The sequence below is a fragment of the Heteronotia binoei genome, chromosome 15 (genome assembly GCF_032191835.1).
Source record: "Heteronotia binoei isolate CCM8104 ecotype False Entrance Well chromosome 15, APGP_CSIRO_Hbin_v1, whole genome shotgun sequence".
NCBI lineage: Eukaryota > Metazoa > Chordata > Lepidosauria > Squamata > Gekkonidae > Heteronotia > Heteronotia binoei.
This window is the reverse complement of record NC_083237.1, coordinates 42,273,647-42,293,819: the sequence shown is the minus strand read 5'-3', so window position 1 is coordinate 42,293,819 and position 20,173 is coordinate 42,273,647. Positions and strand designations below refer to the sequence as shown.

Genomic DNA, 20,173 nt, shown 5'->3' with positions numbered 1-20,173 from the left:
TATTCAGAACGTAAACTACTGATTATGTTAATCTGAGCTATGCATTTCAGAATATAAGATTTTAAAAATGAGTGCAGAAACATACAGAAATAAATACAGAGGCATACAAGTTTGAGAAAAAACTTGGCTGTAAATTTTGGGCAGGATCAAGCCAAATGTTTCACTCACGCTCACCCAAGTTTGTTTGTTTTTTCCGACTTCACCTTATATTACCAGGTAAATAACAACCTCACCCAGTTCTTCTTACTAAATTCCTAGTCCTACATGGTTCTTGTCCATGCAGGTTCCATGATCCCCTGTAAAGATGTTTTGGATAGTCAAAGAATTCCCCTCCTCTCCTTTTACCAGTAGAAAAGCAGTCTGGATCCAACTCTTTGAAAACTAGTTGACTGGAAGATATATCTCTGCAAGGGTTTTTCTATCAAAGTTAATTACATTTTGTTCTCCTGATTTGCCCACCTACTGGATTTTGAATGTTGGTGCTTTTTTTTCTACCAAGAAGGAACATGGGATTGCTTTTCAGCAACACCTGTAATGTATCACATAAACAGAAGTTTCACTTTTACACAGCAATTGTAAAAATGGAGTACAAAGTTGCAGAAGTACAGAATTATACACATGACATAAATACCTAAAACATTCTGGAATGAGCAGGCATTAGTACCCCTATCAGTGCTTTTAACAGGAGGGTACTTGATAACCACTCCAAAAGCTGTGGGGTCAAGGCTCAGTGGCAAAGCATCTTTTTCATGCAGAAGGTCCCAGGTTCAATCCTTGGCATCTCCACTTAAAGGGATCAGGTAGTAGATGGTAAGAAATTTCTCAGCCTGAAACCCTGAACAGCTGCTGACAGTCAGAGTAAACAATATTGACCTTGATAGACCAATAGACACAGTATAAGTTCAACCCTATGCTACAATATAAACTTTTCAGTCTTTAAACAATTCTCTTTTTTTTATGCAACAGGCAAAATACTTAAGGCTTTAGGCCAAACAAAGTATTTGTATTTTTATGGCATGTGAGAAATGCATCAGAGGAAAACTTGATTATCTGCCAAGCATTAGGTTCAGGGGTGTATCAGGATTGTTTGGCCTGTTTTCTTATCAGCTATTGGTTTATTTGTCCCTGTGGTTTATTTGCAGCTTTTAATTTCTTTAGGTGATGGAGTTATTGTTTTATTGTTCTCAGCCATTATACTGCTCTGGGTGAATATTATCAGTCAATACATGAATAAATATTGTAACATATTGCACTGTGCAGTGGTGAAGATCAGACCATATACATTTTTCTTGACCTGCTGTGGCACAGTTGTCATATAAATAAGCAATAAACTACTATGAGTCATGACAAGAGTTATGATATCAGTTTATCATTTGATGTTACATTGCTATGCAATATTGCAAGAAAAGTCACAAAATTGCCTTTGCATTATATATTTTTAAAGATCCTGATTGTGCATGGAGGGCAGGCAAGGTAAAGTAATTGATTGTACCTGCTGGAAGGAAGGCAAGGCAGGCTGCAAGGGAATCAGTATACAGGGCTTTCTTTCCTTCCAATGATAGGAAGGCAGCAATGTTCAGTTCGCCTGCCCTGAAGGAGACAGAGTGGAATAGGAAGGAGGGTATCAACACCTGAAAAAAGTTATGTCGGGGTAGACAAAACCCATGTGAGATAAAGCAAGGAGGGTAACTAGGCAAGACTTAGCAAAAAAGCTGGCTGGAACCCACTCACAATCACTAACAGAAGTTTCTCTATCAATGTCAATATTATTACAGGGTGGTGTATAAGAATTATCAGCATGCCCTCGCCTTTATTTTTGCCATTTATGAGATCAATAAGAACCCTAGACTCTTACCCAATATCACCCTGGGCTTTCACATCTATGATGACCAATTTTATGCAAGGATCACATATGCAACCATTCTGGATCTACTCTTCACTCAGCAAAAAAATGTACCTAATTACAAGTGTGATAAGGGGACAGATGTGCTGTCTGTTATTGGGGGGCTCGCTATAGATAACGCCATCCATATGGCCACCATTTTGAGCATCTACAAGATTCCACAGGTATGTGCATTTATATTTGGGTCTGGATGGCATATACTTCTTGTTCCATCATGTTCTGACAAAGCAGCCCCTCAATAAACTGTGTTCATTTCAGAACATGAACAAATAGTTGTCATTTTTGAGATTCACATCTCCTTGTAATTAACACAAAAATTCAAGGCAAGAGGTAAAGCTTTTAAACAAGTATGTATTCCATACATATGGATAGCATTGGGCTGTTCAAAGCTTCACATTGAAGTAGATCAAACATGAGTTTGTGGGGAGTGGGTCTGAACAGTCCTCAGATAACACAATCCAAAGTTCTGTGTAGCTTTGGTGAGTGTATATATGGCATCTGGGGGGGAGGGGTGGGCTTATCCCAGGGGATATCCCTGCTCTCCATCGCAGGCAAAATCCTTGCCAGAATATTCCTGAACAGACTGGTGCCCACCATTGCAGAAGAACTCCTCCCAGAGAGCCAGTGCGGCTTCAGAGCTAACAGGAGCACCACCGACATGGTATTTGTTCTCAGGCAGCTCCAAGAGAAATGCAGGGAACAGAACAAGGGTCTATATGTGACTTTTGTCAACCTTACCAAAGCTTTCGATACCGTTAGCAGGAAAGGCCTGTGGCAAATCTTGGAACGTTTAGGATGTCCCCCAAGGTTCCTCAGCATGATCATCCAGCTACATGAAGACCAGCGAGGCCAAGTCAGACACTGCAACGACCTCTCGGAGCCCTTCCCAATAGGCACAGGTGTAAAGCAAGGCTGCGTTCTCGCGCCAACTCTCTTTACGATCTTCTTTAGCATGATGCTTCAAAGAGCCGCAGTAGATCTAGATGATGACGATGGTGTCTACATCTGCTATCGCACCGATGGCAGCCTGTTCAACCTGAGGCGACTAAAGGCTCACTCCAAGATAATGGAAAAACTTATCCGCGAGCTACTGTTTGCTGATGATGCTGCACTCGTCTCCCACTCGGTATCAGCTCTGCAGCATATGACGTCCTGCTTTGCAGAGGCTGCCAAGCTATTCGGCCTAGAAATTAGTCTGAAGAAGACAGAAGTTCTCCACCAGCCTGCACCCCAGGAAGATTATCACCCTCCCTGCATCACTGTGGGTGAATCAGTTCTGAAGACAGTCCAGCAGTTCAGCTACCCGGGGTGCATCATCTCCTCAGATGCCAAGATCGACAAGGAGATTGAAAACAGGCTGGCAAAGGCAAACCGTGCATTTGGCCGACTGCACAAAAGAGTGTGGAGCAACAAGCATCTGAAAAAAGGCACAAAGATCAATGTTTACAAAGCGGTTGTGATGACAACCCTCATCTACGGCTCCGAATCGTGGGTTTTATACCATCATCACCTGCGACTCCTTGAGCGCTTTCATCAGCGCTGCCTTCGCACCATCCTCAACATCCACTGGAGTGACTTTGTGACCAACACTGAAGTCCTCAAGAGGGCGGAGGTTACAAGCATTGAGGCACTGCTGTTGAAGACGCAGCTGCGCTGAGCAGGGCATATTTCTAGGATGGAAAACCACCGCCTTCCCAAGATTGCTCTGTATGGCGAACTTTCCACCGGCCATCGAAATAGAGGGGCACCAAAGAAGAGGTACAAGGAGTCCTTGAAGAAATCCCTTGGCACCTGTCACATCAACCATCACCAGTGGTCTGACCTAGCCTCAGATCGCAAAGCATGGAGGCACACCATCCACCAGGCTGTCTCTTCCTTTGAGAACGCACGCATAGCTGGTCTTGAGGACAAAAGGAGATTGAGGGAAAATCGCACTGCTACAGCACCAACCCCAAATCAGACTTTTCCCTGCAGCCACTGTGGCCGGACCTGCCTGTCCCGCATTGGGCTTGTCAGCCACCAGCGAGCCTGCAGCAGACGTGGACTACTGCACCCTTCTTAAATCTTCGTTCGCGAAGTCAAGCCGAGAGAGAGAGAGAGATATGGCATCTTAAATCTTCCAGTTTCTATGCCTTAGCCATGATAGTCATTGTGCTACACAGAGGAGAATATGGCCATTATTGCTGGAAAAAAAACCGGAAAAAGAAAGAAAGAGTTTTCAAAGGGATGCTACCATTAAATAAGCATAATGCTCTTTTGGTGGGAATCATGAGCATCTTTGTGAATTCAATGACTGATCTAGAATATATTTTTGAGCTAACGATTGTGGTATATTCAGAAATCAGTAATTCTGTATGAAAAACTTTACCTTTCCTCTCATGACAGACTCTGGTTTTTGTATTTCTTTGAATTATAACAGCTAAAAAATGTCTTGCAGGAAGGCATTGTGGTCAGAACTGCGTAAGATTGATGCCTAATGATAACTGGTCCTAGTTTGGGTACAGGGATAGGTGAGATGGTTTATGCAATTTTCTATATCTGTGAAAATGTTTTAATATAAAAACTGAAGATTGCAGCTATTCTGAGCTCTGCATGCATGTTCTGTTGAATTTTGTACATATAAAATGAAACTTCTGCATGCCATGGAGTAAAACAATTCCTCTACTAACACTTTGTCTATTTTGACAGCCTTGTGATTAGGATTACATTTTATTGTGTTTTTCCCCCTCCCCATTAGCTCACCTATGGTGCATATGAGACTACGTTCTTTGGTAAAAGTGAATTCAGTTATTTATACCATGTGGCACCAAGGGTCAGTACTCATCAGATGGGGATTGTTTGGCTCCTTCTGCATTTCAAGTGGACATGGATTGGTGTCATTGTTTCAAAAGATGATGAGGGAGAAAGCTTTCTGCAGATTCTGATGCCTTTGCTTACCCAGAACAGCATTTGTGTTGTCTACTTGGAAAGGACTGAAATAATTACTAATGCAAAGTTCACTGCTCATGCTGAAAACTATAAAAAGTTTCCTGAAAAATTTTTATCGGCTGATGTCAACGTGACGGTTGTGAGTGGCAACTTTCAGTCTCTGCTTGCTTTATCAATAGTGTTAGACATTTATGAATTCGTGGCCAAGACTTATGTGGGAAGGGTTTGGATCACATCACCTCAGTGGGATTTTACCAACTCAATCTCCGTGTATGGCTTCTGCAAACAAACTTTCCAAGGCACACTGTCTTTCTTGAGCCACACAAATGAAGTACCACAATTCCAGGCTTTTCTCCAGAACTTAAAACTTGATAAGACACTGGAGCATTTTCTCTGCTTTTTCTGGACATCTGTATTCCAGTGTTGTTTTAATGAGTCAAATTTTACCAGCTGTACAAAGTGTACAGGAGAAGAAAACCTGGAGCATTTACCTGGAAATCATTTTGAGATGGCTATGACTGGTCAGAGCTACAATATCTACAATGTTGTCTATGCTATAGCACATGCTTTACATGCCATGTACTTGTCCAGGCCAAGAAGGGTGCTGGAGGAGAGCAAATATGAGTATTTGAAGGTTCAGCCATGGCAGGTATATGCATTTGTGTAATCAACTTCATGGTGTGGGCACAATTACCAGGCCTCAGATTCAGCGGGAGCTCACAGGAGCACAGCTCCTGAACCTTTCTGAAAGTTCCACCTCCTCCATCCTACTTTGCCCATTGAATAGTAGGTGCAGCTGCATAACAATTTCTGGATGAGTTCCACCACCTATTTTTCTACAAAACGACCCCTGACAATCACACTTCCTGGCAGAAGCTGTAAAGTAAAATTGCCTGGACACCTTAGAATAGAGCAGGGATAGGCAACTTTTTATGGTTGAAGAGCCAAGCTACATCAGTGTTCAACAACAAGAGATTCATGAAGAGCCTTTGTAAGAAAAACCATCTGCATCACTGAAACTATGCAGTTTAGCATCAGCAACAGCTGGCATGTTGATTAATAACTTGTATCATTTCTGTGGTATAAGCAACAGTTGTTGCAATACTTTTATAAGGAAGCAGAACACTGGATATCTTACAATAATAAATATACCCAGGAGCCCTCTCTGCAATTGGTTTAGCCAGAGACATAAATCTGCACATAGTTTGCACTTGGGATTACTGGTAACTGTTCACCTGCATCATTTCCCTTTCATAAAGCATCTCCCAAAAACCCACAAAATGTTTTAGTCCCATAAAAATCTTTTCTTGCCATTCTCTTTGCACACTAAGCAAAGCAGCAGGAACTTACAAGTGAGGGAAATAAGAATGCAGAAAAGACCTCAGGCATCTTTTAAGGTTGTCTACAGTAAAACTTTCCATGCACATTGAATACTAGAGGGGACACACTAAAGAAACAGACTCCCAGTTCTACCTTAAATAGGGTTGCAACCTGCTAAAATCATTTACTTTAATGCACTGAAAAGGGTATTATTTCTGTTTTGGATGGCATTGTACGCCTTATAAAGTTTACTTGTATTCTCCTCCCGTAAAGGTACACTCTTTTCTGAAAAACATCCACTTTAATAATGGTGCTGGGCACGAAGTCATGTTTGAGAATGAGGCACTGTCAACTGGGTATGATATCATCAACTGGGTCACTTTTCCCAACCAATCTTTCCTTAAGGTCCAGGTCGGAAAGATTTCATCAAGCCAAGAGTTCACTATTAATGAGAAAGCCATTGTGTGGAACGGTCGATTTAAGGAGGTAACAACAAAGTGCTTATTTGTGTCTCTGTCTAAGGTATATTTACTACAAAGTAGGTCTCACAGTTCAGTGGGATTCATTCCCAATGTAAGCATAATTAGGGCTGTTCAGTAAAGCTGGTACTGTCCAAGCACTGTAACATGGCTATTAGAATATTCACCTAGGATATGGATACTACTGCTATCATGTATAGCTTCTGAGGCCAGTTTCTGGCATAAACTTAATATTTCTTCTGAAACAGACTTTGACCATTTTCACACACAGCTTACCTCGCAGCCACAATCCTGTTTCCTCCGCAGCATCCGGTCGGATTTCCCACCATCTGCACTGAAGTTACAGGAAGTGCCACAGCTTTTGCGTAGCAAACGTAAACCGCTAAAACCCAGTTTACATTTGCTATGCAGAAGCCCCGGCACTTCCTGTAACTCCAGCGCAGATGGTGGGAAATCCGACCGGATGCTGTGGAGGGAACAGGATTGTGACTGCGAGGTAAGCTGTGTGCGAAAACGGTCTTTGTTTTATATAATCCTGAAAAAGCATTGATAAACTGTTCCTGTATTGCTTTTTCTGCATATGTAATTTGATGTTTCTTTACACATGTTATTACTCCCCCCCCCCCCCCTTTTTCTTCCCTAGACATTACACCAAATATCTGCCTGGTTTGTTCGTGTGCTAAATGCCTTTGTTTTAGAAATTTTTGTTTCTTCCATACCTCGTCCACTTCTAACATGTCAAATTGGTTTTCTAATTGTTTTATCTCTGTTAGCGTATCTTTATTAAAATTGTTTTTATGTTCTTGATCCAGTTTTTTTTCTACTGTTATCTTAGATTCTAATTTTTCTCACTTCTTTTGGGCAGTGGCTGCTAGTAAAATTCCTTTAATAAAAGCTTTACTTGTTTCCTAAATTGTAGCCAATGACATTTCTTCTATAATGTTTGTTTTAAAGAATTTTCCCAAGTCTTATTTGCACTTGCTTACTACATTTAAATTGTGGTAAAAGAGCTTCATTTAGTCTCCATCTTCCTCTTGATTTTCTGTTCAGTTGCCAGACTACTTCTATGGGATTATGACCTGGAAATATCTTCAGATGAATATCTGCTTTATCTAGATATGCAACATATATCTATTCTTGCCTGTCTGAATTAGATGCCTGTCTGGGGAAAAAAAAGGTGGGGGGCAAAATCTCTATGAGTGCTTGATATTCCAGGCACCTTCCAGTTTCAGCATTTTCAAATATTGGAATACATTTTGGGGTAATTTCTCACCTTTAATATTCCTTGATCTGTCTCTCTTTGGATCTCTTACTCAGTTCATGTCTCCAAAGATCATTATAGTTGAAATTCTAGCAGATGTGGAAGAAATTCTAAACAAACAACAAAAAACTTTAGCATCATTTGGTGCATATATTGTTCCTATCTTGCTTGCCTTGCCTTCCAGGAGTCTCATTTTAAAGATTAGATATCTTCCATCGGGATCTCTTAATTCTTCTAATAATTATGGGTTGTTTGTATAAATGTCTACTACACACTTTTTTGTTTTGAGCTGAAGCAGGATACATTCAACCTTTTTATTATTTAGAATAAGCCCATGTTTCTTCTTTATATGAATTTCTTGCAGGCAAAAAATTTTGCTTTTAAGTTGATTAAAAGTTTTAGCGCATTTCAAAGGAGAGTTCAGTCCATTAATATTTACTGATATTATTTTTAATTTATCCATCTTGTCCTGATGTTGTTGCCACATCCAATTTATCCTTTTATGTGCTAATTTTCTCCTTTGGAGGTCATACTGTCAACTTTGCTTTGAGTTGCTTGGAGATTTTCCTTCATTTCCTCTATGTAAATCCTCCACTTGCAATTCTTTAACCAGTTGCTTAGATTATTCTTCTGTTTCAATTACTTATCTCCCTCCCCTTTTTACAAGTATACCTCTATTGCAAATGTTACTTTCCAATGCTATATTATTTCTTCCTTTCATAATATCTCTCTCAGAAGATCAACATCTTTTCTTTAATCCACTTCTTGGTAGGTCCTGAAAGATCTGCACTTTTTTTTTTACTACTTTAAGTAGTATTTCTCTTTTCTTGTAAGTGTAATTGACCAACATATCTTGGGACAGCTTGTTATTGAATGCAAATCTTAAATTCACTCTAAAATTCTGGAATATTTTGTATTATCCTTGTATTTTTGGATAATCTGAAGTAAATTTGGCCTCTTTGCTCAGGTCCTTTGCTCAAACTGTTCCATTTGATGCACTAGTGTTCATGATAATTTTTTTACCACCTCTTCAATTCTATGGTCTTCATCTGTTTTAACTACTTTCCTTTTATCTTTTTGACATGTTTCAGTTGCCATTCTTCCTATTAAAAATATTATACAAAATTCCTACGTACTATTTCCATTTACTGTTTTCTATGCAAGTGTTCAAGTATACAATTAACAAAATTTACGCTGTTTAAATGACCAAACTGGAATATATATTCAGTATAATAAGAGAAGATATTAACTTAAATCCTTATATAAAAGCTATTGTTGCAGGTAATGAACATCCTAAATAAGATGGCTGTAATTACTAAGAGCCAGCATGGGTTTCTCAAGGATAAGCCATGTCAAACTAACCTTATTTCCTTTTTTGGGGGGGGGGGATTACTACTTTGCTGGATCGGGGGAATGCTGATCCAGTTTATCTTGATTTCAGTAAGGCTTTTGATAAGGTTCCACATATTATTCTTGCTGACAAGTTGGTAAAATGTGGTTTGGATCTTGTTACTGTTAGGTAGATCTTTAACTGGCTGACCCAAAGAGTACTTGTGAATAGTTCTTCATTGTCTTGCAGAGGAGTGACAAGTGGGGTCCCTCAAGGATCTGTCCTGGGACCTGTTTTTTCAACATTTTATCAATGATTTGGATGAAGGAATAGAGGGAATGCTTATTAAATTTGCAGATGATACTAAATTGGGATGGATTGCAAATACAGTAGAAGACAGAAACAGGATGGTCTTGACAAGCTGGAAAACTGGGTCAAAACCAATAAAATGAATTTTAACAGGGATAAATGTAAAGTTCTGCAATTAGGTAGGAAAAATCCAATGCATCATTACAGGATGGGGGGAATTTGTCTTGGCAGTAGTATGTGCCAAAAAGATCTAGGGGTCTTACGGGACCATACACTGAACATGAGTCAACAGTGTGATGTGGTGGCTAAAAAGGCAAATGTGATTTTGGGCTGTATCAACAAAAGTGTAGTGTCCAGATCATGCAAAGTGATGGTATCACTTTACTCTGCTCTGGTAAGACCTCACTTGGAGTATTGTGCTTAGTTTTGGGCACCACATTTTAAGAACATAGACAAGCTGGAATGGGTCCAGAGGAGGGTGACAAAGATGGTAAGGGGTCTGGATACCAAGTCCTATGAAGAAAGGTTGAAGGAGCTGAGTATGTTTGGCATAGAGACAAGGTGGCTGAGAGGTGATATGATCACCATCTTCAAGTACTTGAAGAGCTGCCTTATAGAGGATGGTGCTGAATTGTTTTCTGTTGCACCGGAAGGTAGGACCAGAACCAGTGGGTTGAAATTAAATCAGAAGAGTTTCTGGCTAACACATTAAGAAGAACTTCCTGATAGTTAGAGTAGTTCCTCAGTGGAACAGGCTTTCTCAGGAGGCTGTGGGCTCTCCTTCCTTGGAGGTTTTTAAACAGAGGGTAGATGGATATCTGACAGCAATGCTGATCCTATGTTCTTAGGAGGAGGTATAAGTGAATTTCCTGCATTATGCAGGGGGTTGGACTAAATGACCCTGGGTGTTCCTTCCAACTCTATGATTGTATCATTCTACTCCTGACCCCCTTATATCAAACACAAACTTAATATCTTATAAGATTTGGACCAAGAAAGTTCCTTGATATCAACTGGAAACATACCCATAAATTTGCGCTGCATATTTATTCTGTTTCCTGGATTAGATGTTGCCCAGTTCCAAGTGTGTTGAGAGCTGCAATCTTGGGTACAGCAGAAAAATTAAGAAGGATCAACCAGTTTGTTGTTATGACTGTACTCTATGCCCAGAGGACATGATTTCTAACAAGAGAGGTAAGTAAAAGTACCCTGATTTATCTGAGGGTATCGTCCAATATTTGTTTATCTGTATCTTTTAAAACTATTTTCATATAGTTTCTCATGTTTCAGAACACCCAAAGCAAGTATTGGCAGTACTTAAAAAGTGATATAAAGAGTGTTTAATTATCAGCTGCAGGATGGGCTCTGCTCAAGAACCAGACAGAGCCCTGAAATATCGAAGATAAGAAGCTGCAAGGGATTATGGGTTATGGTAAATCCCCAAAGGAAAACTATATCATGTGTAGAAAAGGAAGCATCTGGTAGTGGGAGACCAGTCACCTATGAAGTACAGATAATGTGTCCTATTTGTTGGTTCTTTGTGTCTATTGATATGTCCACAATAATGTCTGGTCCAGTCACCAAGGAATCAGGTGCCCTTGAACCACATCACATTCCAATTGTTTTGATCTTCCTATTTCAGGAGGTCAAAAATATTGCCACATAGTCAATGAATTACAAAGACTGACTACCTGAAGATCCACAATTGTTTCCTTAGTTCTTCAGACATCACTTATAGTTACTTCCACATTAAACAAAACAAGTATGAATAACAAATAGTATGAATAACTAATTCCTGTGATTCTGTTTCAGATGCGGATGATTGCATCAAGTGCCCAGAAGATCAGTATCCTAACAGGAACAAAGATCAGTGTATCCCCAAAGTTGTAACTTTCCTATCCTACCAAGAGCCCTTGGGAATAGTTTTGGTTTTTGTAGCTATTTTCTTTGTTGTGATAACAAGTATGACGATACATATATTTGTTACCAACTGGGACACTCCCATTGTCAAAGCCAACAATCAGATCCTCACCTGTGTTCTTCTCATGTCCATCCTGCTTTGCTACCTTTCTTCCCTGCTACTCATTGGCAAGCCTGGGAAGGTATCATGCCTTCTCCACCAATCAGCCTTTGGCATCATTTTTTCCATTGCAGTTTCCTGCTTGTTTGCCAAAACAATCACTGTTGTCTTGGCCTTCATGGCAACCCAGCCTGGGAACACGACGAGGAAATTGTTAAAGAAAAACATTGCCAACTCCATTGTCTTCTCCTGCTCCCTCATTCAAGTTGGTATTTGCCTTGTGTGGCTGTTGACTTCTCCTCCTTTCCCAGATGTTGATATGCACTCACAGGCTGGGCAAATCATAATGAAATGTAATGAAGGTTCTGTTATCATGTTCTATAGTGTCTTGGGCTACATTGGCTTTCTGGCCACTATCAGCTTGACTATAGCATTCCCAGCCAGAAAACTGCCAGACACTTTCAATGAAGCCAAATTCATCACCTTCAGCATGCTGATATTTTGCAGTGTTTGGATCTCCTTTATTCCAGCTTACCTGAGCACCAAGGGGAAAATGATGGTTGCTGTGGAAGTGTTTGCCATCTTGGCCTCCAACACTGGAATCCTGGCTTGCATTTTTCTCCCAAAATGTTACATTATCATTCTAAGGCCTGATCTCAACTCCAGGAAGCTGCTTATAGAGAAAAAGAATTAATAACTTTGGGATAAAAAATGAGCTAACATTTTAGAATCAGTGATCCATTTGCTTCTCTAACATTTAAGTGTTTTTTTTATGAAGAGAAAAGGGCAGGTCAGTCATTTAAAAGGTGATGATAATTGATTTAGTATATATACATGTCCCTCTTCATTTAATAAAATGTTCTTGAAAGGCCTCTAATGGAAGAAGAAGAAGAAAAAGAAGAAGAGGGTGATGATGATATTGGATTTATATCCTGCCCTGTACTCTGAATCTCAGAGTCTCAAAGCAGTCATAATCTCCTTTACCTTCCCCCCTCCCACACAACACACATCCTGTGAGGTAGGTGGGGCTGAGAGAACTCTCCCAGAAGCTGCCCTTTCAAGGACAACTCCTATGAGAGCTATGGCTCATCCAAGACCATTTCAGCAGCTGCAAGAGGAGGAGTGGGGAATCAACCGGTTCTCCCAGGTAAGAGACTGTGCACTTAACCACTATACCAAATCTGCTATATAAAAAAGTAACAAAATCAATACTAATCCACCCAGCAACTATATTTACTCCTGAAATGCTAATGTGACTGTTTCTTCTCCAGGTTTGCAGTGAACAGAGTAGCTGCAGCAGTGAAAAAGAACAAAGGCAGGCAGGCAGGCTGGCCAAAGGCAGGAAGAGGCAGGATCTCCCTTATTCCAACTTACCTGAGCACTAACAAATATAACAATTTATGAATTATTTCAGTAATAAAGGGGAATGTGCCAAGACTCAGTGGTGGAACATCTGCTTGGCATGCAGAAAGTTCTAATCTCTCTGCCTCCACTTTAAAGGGTCAGATAGTAAGTGATGAGAAAGACCTCATCCTGAGACCTGGAGAGACATTGCCTGCCTGAGCAGACAATTCTGACTTTGATGTACTTGAGGGTCTGATTCAGTATAAGGCAGCTTAATGTATATGTGTATTTAATTAATAACACTACTACTAATATTATCGCAATAAACTAGGGTTGCCAAGTGCAATTCAAGAAATATCTGGGGACTTTGGGGGTGGAGCCAGGAGATATTGGGGGTGGAATCAGGACAAGTAGAATTGAACTCCAAAGGGAGTTCTGGCCATCACCTTTAAAGGCACCGCACACCTTTTAAATGCCTTCCCTCCATTGGAAATAATGAAGGATATAGGCACCTTCATAAAATTGAACCCCTTGGTCCAATCTTTTTGGAACTTGGAGGGTGTTTTGGGGAGAGGCACTGAATGCTATGCTGAAAATCTGGTGCCTCTCCCTCAAAAAACAGCCCCCCAAGAGCCCCGAGGAGCAGGAAGACAGGGGGCAAATCAATTCTCCATTATACCCGGTGGGAATAAGTCTCCAAAGGGAATAATGGAATGTCCAGCAGAGATTTCCCACCCACCCCCCACTTTCTGATAACCCTGAAGCAGGGTTGTGGAGATAAGAATGGTGTAAGACTAATAATTATTTAAATAGAGAAGACTTTTTTTGAGCAGAAACATACAGGAGTGCAGTTCCAGATGACTTGGTATCAGGGGGTGTGGCCTAATATGCAAACAGGTTCCTTCTGGGCTTCTCCCTGTCTATAGATACTTGTTATTGATTGCTCTTTTTTTGCCTGAATGTATTTTATTCACTATAAACTTTCTTGAGAACTCTGTTTAAAGTTGGGCATCAAAATATTTTAAATAACTGAATGAATAAAAAGAATCTGACTGCAAGAATGGTTTGACAGTACTCAAGTTGCTTCTTTGCTGTGTTTTATCAATGTGAACACATATCAGTAGGAGGAACGGATGCAAATGAACAAAAGGTAGTTGCAGCAAACTGTACATGTTCCAGTCCTAGAATTAATTTAAGAAATTCTCCTACAAAAACTATAATGCAGAGCAAAGTATACTTATGTAACAAAATAAGGTTGAATCCTACCAGCTTTTCCACTCTTGAAAGAGAGAGGTTGCACACCTTTGCTGTGTTAATCACTCTGCTAATCACTTAATCACTTTTGACTGCTCCCAAAACTGTGGTGGGATTCCTGGAAGTCATAGGGGGTGGAGGAAGGACACAGGATTCTGGTTTCAGTGAAGAGGAAGCCAAGGAATACTCAAACAGATAAACTCAAAGAATTGAGCCCAAAGGAATAACCTTGGAGCAATTCATTCATCACTAATATAGATTGTCATGCTAAGCATTAAGACATCTATTTTAATATGCAAGTAAACAGAGGCGTTGAGGAGATTCCGAATCTGGAACTCTGATGCTGCCAATTGGTAGCATCAAATAACACATGAAGGCAGATTTTAGGATCTTCTGGATAGGGAAGATACATATCCATCTTTGGTCTGTCCAGAATCTAAGGAACTTTTAGATAGGGTGGGTATCCAGACAGCTTTCCTACTCAATCTCACCCAGTTCTCTTTAGTATGGTCTCATTACATGCAGATTATTTTATGTGCAGGTCTTGTCATCTGTTCTGGGGGAGGGAAAGGGAACCATTCTGCCCCCTTTCATCAGTGCAAAAAATTGTGTGAATATTCTGGTTTCCTATCTGGTCTGCTGAACATGACTTCTCCCCCTTCACTTCTGTTGTCCACTGAGAACATGGAAACCATAAAACCAAACTTGTGTTGTTATATGATACCATTAATGTATAATGTGTCTGACTTGAAATATTGGCAGGGAAGGAAGTCGGGACAGTTAAGTCTAGTCAGTTTCAGAATTGTGTCTTTTGAAAAGGATATGCTTTTTTCTTGGGTTGGACTAGAAAACCCCAGAGAAAGAATTAGATGAACTTCTGGATTCTGAATTTAGTTTAAACAACCTAGGAAAATAACTGCAAGAAAAGACCAAGGACCTGCAACTGATGGTATATATGTCTAAGTCTGGGAGTTTGAACTTTCATGTCTCCATGTAAGATCCAGGGCTGATCGAAGGGCATTTATCTGGTTTCAAGCGTGATGTGACTGCTCCCATGTTACAGAACGTATTAATTTTCTGCCCATATGGGATGACAATACTTCGTGTTTTCTGAAGTGCTGCATGTGAGATGAGGCCATAGCAGAATGATAGAGCACATTGTGTCTGAAGAATGTTCTCAGGATCTCTAGTGAAAGATCTCAAGTGTGAAGGACATGGGGAAGTTTTCTTCCTGAGAATCCGGCCCGGCCCTGGCCGGACCGCAAAAGCAGCTATGCACCGCGGGACCGTTTTTTGCAGCCCCGGAAGAAGCCGAGGCTTTCCGGAGCTTCCCGGCCATCCGGGTGCTGTAGAAGGGCGGAGGGTGGAGGCTATATATATAGCCTCGGCCCCACCTGTCCTTCGCAGTTTGAAAAAAGCTCTTGGCTAGGTCAGAGGCACGTCCGTGCTCCCTGGCTGAGAGTGCGTGGACGGGACGCTCTTCGTCAGGCTTGGCTCCTTCGAGCCAGGCAGGCGTCCAGGAGTGGCGAGCCGGCTTAGAGGCATTGGAGCCTGCTGCAGTCAGCGTTTTTTGGCATCGGCAAGCCCCAGGAGGGGCAAAAGTAAAAGGGGAAAGGGCGGGGGCGCCTGGGAGTGGCCTTGCAGTTTCAGCTCGGGCCTCGGTCGAGGGGGTTTTATTGCTGATATAGAGTTTGAGTCTATAAAAAGGGGGTTTGTGTGCGCTCAACACCCCCCCCCTTGGGGAATTTTTGTTGGGTAATATTAATGGAGGAGAAGGCTGCCCCAATCCATTATTGCCACCACTCCCCCCCAAAAGTAGTTTTGGTTGGGGTGCATTAGGGCTTTTGATATGGGTCCCAAGAAGGGACAGGGCCCTTCCAAGGGCAAGTAGCCAGCTAAGGGGGCTAAGAAGTGGGCCCATCTTGGGGCCCCGGGGGAGGACCAGATGGACAGTGTTGAAATGAGGCAGGCTATAATGGAGAGGTTGAGCACTCTTGAAAGAGATCAGGGCATGTCTGGGGCATTAGCGGTGTGGCCTGGGCATTGCAGTGCCACAGGGCACTCTGGGACTTTCACTTTTGAGCGTGAAGTGTTGGCAAGACTTTCTGCTTTACAGGAGGGTATGGCTCCTAGGATGACGCCCGAGCAGAGTCAGGAGGTGAGTACAAGCAGGGGTGCGGTGTAGAATGACGAAGTGGTGGAGCAGGAGTTTGTGGACGACGGGCAACAGACGGCCCAGCCAGTGGCATTAGCAGGTGTCGAAGGTAAGAGGGGAGTGATACAGCAGTATGCTGCATGGCCTTGGGGTCCTTGGGGCTACGGTGTATTGCCAGGGCCCATGAGGGCGGAGCCTGGATCTTCATCTATAGAGCAGGGTGGATAGTGGGTTTTACCCGCCCAGCCTGGACCATCATGGGCATCTGGGAGCCTTGCCGTGGGGCAGGTGCAGGGCGCCCCAGTTGGTTGGTACCAGCCACCTTCTGCTTCAGCAGGATTGACGATTGCACAGGGGTCGGCAGCATCGGCTGGGACAACAGGGGTTTTACCCTGGGGGAGGCAAATGTCATTGGCCCAACCACCAGTATGGCCAAGTGCTCCTTGTAACCCTTGGGGTTATCCTCTTAACCCTTATGGGTCAGTGCCTTTTTTTGCTCTCCCGTTCGGGGACTCAGCAATACCTTTGGGGGACCACTTGACCCCAGCGACTCGGGAAAAAATTTTGAGGGGTGAATACGTGGATGTATTTAGTCTCCTTTATAGAGAGTTGAAGAAGAAGAGTAAGGAGGAAATGGACAAAAAGGAGAAGGAGAAGCTCAGGCATAGGAAGGTTGACAGGGCCTGGGCCAATTGGCTACCTGGTTTCCTTATTTATGCAGGAGTGATTGCTAGGGCGCAGCCAGCGAGGGCTGTGCCACTGTTTCAGTATTGTGACATCATTTATCGGGCTTACACCGATTTTGCGGGGGGGGTCTGGTTACAATACGATGAAACTTTCAGGATGAGAGCGGCAATTAATCCAAAGTTGCCGTGGGATCAAATCAATCAGCAGCTATGGTTGCAGCTGATGGCACCAGCTAAGCCCAATTTAGGTGATAGGGCCGATAGCAGACAATTGGTGCATAGACAACCTGGAACCTCAACAGCCCGCTCCACAGCGGGTCAGTCGGTTCAACCCCGGCTGCTATGTTGGGAGTTCACGTCTCAAGGAGTATGTTCACATAAAACATACAAATTTAGACACGAGTGCCCATTATGCAGTGGCTCCCATGCATTTTCGGCATGCAATAAGGCCAAACAAAAAGGAGGGGCAAAGCGCCCTGGGGGAGGGGGTAATTCGCAGACACCTGGTAAAGGGTCCCAGTCCCATTCAACTGAGAGTTCTTAAGCGCTTCCTGGAAAGTTACCCCAGAGTTGTGGAGAGAGTCTATTTGTGGGAGGAGTTCAGTTCGGGATTTAGGATCCCTTTTCAAGGGCTTAGGGCACCCTGTAGGGCATCTAACCTTCGTTCTGTAGTAGGGCTCGAGCATGTTGTTAGAGCGAAGATAGCTAAGGAATGCGAAGAAGGGCAAGTTATTGGTCCTTTCGATGCCCCTCCAGTTCCATGTTTGAGAGTTTCCCCACTGGGAGTGGTTCCTAAGAAGGCAGTGGGTGAATATAGGTTGATTCATCACCTGTCATACCCCAGTGGGGGGGTCGGTGAATGATGGAATTCCCGACCATTTTTGTTCAGTAAGATACACTTCTTTTGACCAGGTGGTCAAGGTTGTTCGGGGGTGTGAGTTAGGTGCGGAAATGGCCAAATGTGACATTAAGTCGGCATTTCGCCTGTTACCGGTGCACCCTGATGATTTTGAGTTGTTAGGGTTTAAGTTTGAAGGTAAGTTCTATACAGATAGAGCCTTACCAATGGGGTGCTCAGTATCCTGCGCTGCCTTCGAGAGGTTTAGTTCCTTTTTGGAATGGCTGTTGAAAGATAGATCTGGGCGAGGGAAGATTGTTCATTATTTAGATGACTTCCTCTTCGTGGGCGCGGCCAGGTCTGGCTGTTGTGCCAAGCTTTTGGAGCTCTTCATGAAGCTGGCGGATGAACTTGGTGTGCCTTTGGCACATGAGAAGACAGAGAGCCCGGCCACACAGCTCACATTTTTAGGTATTGAATTGGACACTTTCCAGCAGGCTTCGCGGCTGCCGGCGGAAAAGGTTCAACAGCTGAGGGAAAGGCTGGCTGCATTGAAGCGAAAATGTAAAGTTTCGCTTTTAGAGCTGCGGCAACTCGTAGGGCATTTCAATTTTGCCTGTAGAGTGGTAGCCCCGGACAGGGCATTCCTCCGGCGCTTCTGTGATGCTATGGGGTCCCTGCATTTACCTCATCACAGATTGCGCATAACGTCTAGCATGCACAGTGATTTGGAGGTCTGGGAGAGCTTTTTAGAGTCATTCAACGGGGTTTCCTTTTGGCGTGAGGATATGAAGGTCGAGGCTGACCTCCAGATATCCTCAGATGCTGCAGGTTCTTTTGGTTTCGGTGTTGTGTTTAGGGAACAGTGGTGCACTGAACAGTGGCCTAAGGATTGGCAAGTCAGCGGTATTTGCAGGAACTTGACATTTTTAGAGTTTTTCCCAATTGTAGTGGTAGTTTATTTATGGGGGGTGCAGTTGGCTGATCAAGTCGTGCACTTTTGGTGTGACAACCTGGCGGTGGTTCATGTCATCAACTCCTTATCCTCCAAGTCAAAACCAGTGATGAATCTGGTCAGGGTTTTTATGTTACACTGCCTTTGTTTGAATATTTTGTTCTTAGCCAAGCATATTCCAGGGGTCAATAACGGGGTAGTGGACGCTCTGTCTCATCGACAGATGGAGCGTTTTCCCCAGTTGGCCCCGGATGCTGATCCTCAGCCGGTTCGGATGCCTCGGGACCTGTGGCAGCTTGGCAGTCTGAAGCCGTTAGGGCAATTCTTTTAGCTTTGGCTCCGAGTACCCGGAAAGCTTATGAACGTGCGGCCCTTCAGTTCAGGGTATTCAGGAATTTGGCAGGGCTGAGGGATAGTTGGCTCATTCCGGTATCACACCTTATGCAGTATTGTGTGCAGCAAAAAAGTAGAGGACTGACGGTTAAATCTATCTGAGGTCAGTTGGCTGCTTTAGCATTTTTTAGTAAGGCGCAAGGGTACCCGGCAGCCGTAGATGATTTCAGGGTTAAAAAGATGCTTTAGGGCTGGTCTAGGGAATGCATTTCCCCTTCTATTCTTAGTGGGTTAGGCGGCATTTGGCCAGAGGTTTGCAGTTCCAATTATGAAGCTGCACTGTTCAATGCAGTGGCACTTACAACGTTTTTAGGCGCTTTAAGGGTAAATGAATTAGTTAGGCTGTCACGGAGCTACCAGTCTGATGTAACATTCAAGGGCGGATGCGTATTATTGCGTGTACAGAGATCCAAAACAGACCAGAGGCAGAAGGGCACCACGGTGGAGCTTGGTCCTTGCGCGGAGGCTGGTTTGCGCCCTATGCAAGTGTTACAGCAGTATGTTGCTGTCCGAGGGGATGCCCAAGGTCCGTTTTTCTGCCATACAGGTGGGGCTCTCCTCACCAAGTATCAATTTTGGGCGGTGACAGCGCAGGCACTGGATAAGTTAGGATTGGGGAGATTTAAGTTTGGGACCCATTCCTTTTGAATCGGTGCTGCATCAACCACGGCAGCAATGGGCTATTCTGGACCGGTTATCTAGTGGGTGGGACGCTGGCGATCATCTGCTTACTGTGCCTATGTACATCTATTGTTGTTTCCCTGATGGTCGTAGTTAATGTTCAGGTAGGTATAGTTGAATTCAGTTGTTAATTGTTATTTCATTTCAGGTGCTGTGGCTCATCATGGGAGGCTGCAGATCCTCATATGCAGGCACAGTATGATATTCTGGACCGCCCACTTTACTAGGAGATCGCCAATTGGCTCACAGTTGGGGTTGAGCGAGTGGGCTATAGTTGAATGGCAGGGGCAACATGGGCTGAGATGGCCTGGGTTCCT

At 43.0% G+C, this 20,173-nt stretch overlaps 2 protein-coding genes across 2 annotated transcripts in view; one reads left to right on the top strand and one right to left on the bottom strand.

Annotated features, from left to right (window-relative positions):
• Positions 1-17,675, bottom strand: part of LOC132583585 (olfactory receptor 10A7-like) — a gene marked incomplete at its 3' end in the record, with an annotated part of 29,179 nt that extends 11,504 nt beyond the window's left edge. Inside the window, exons 1-2 of the mRNA XM_060255209.1 lie at positions 17,649-17,675; positions 16,542-16,695 (exon numbers count right to left, since the gene is read on the bottom strand). Coding sequence (XP_060111192.1) covers positions 16,542-16,695; positions 17,649-17,675 — 181 coding nt within the window. The remainder of the gene's footprint in view (positions 1-16,541; positions 16,696-17,648) is intronic.
• Positions 17,676-17,940: 265 nt separating this feature from the next.
• The window catches only part of LOC132583584 (semaphorin-6A-like), a 39,516-nt gene continuing 37,283 nt past the window's right edge, over positions 17,941-20,173 (top strand). The window contains exon 1 of the mRNA XM_060255208.1: positions 17,941-18,391. Coding sequence (XP_060111191.1) covers positions 17,941-18,391 — 451 coding nt within the window. The remainder of the gene's footprint in view (positions 18,392-20,173) is intronic.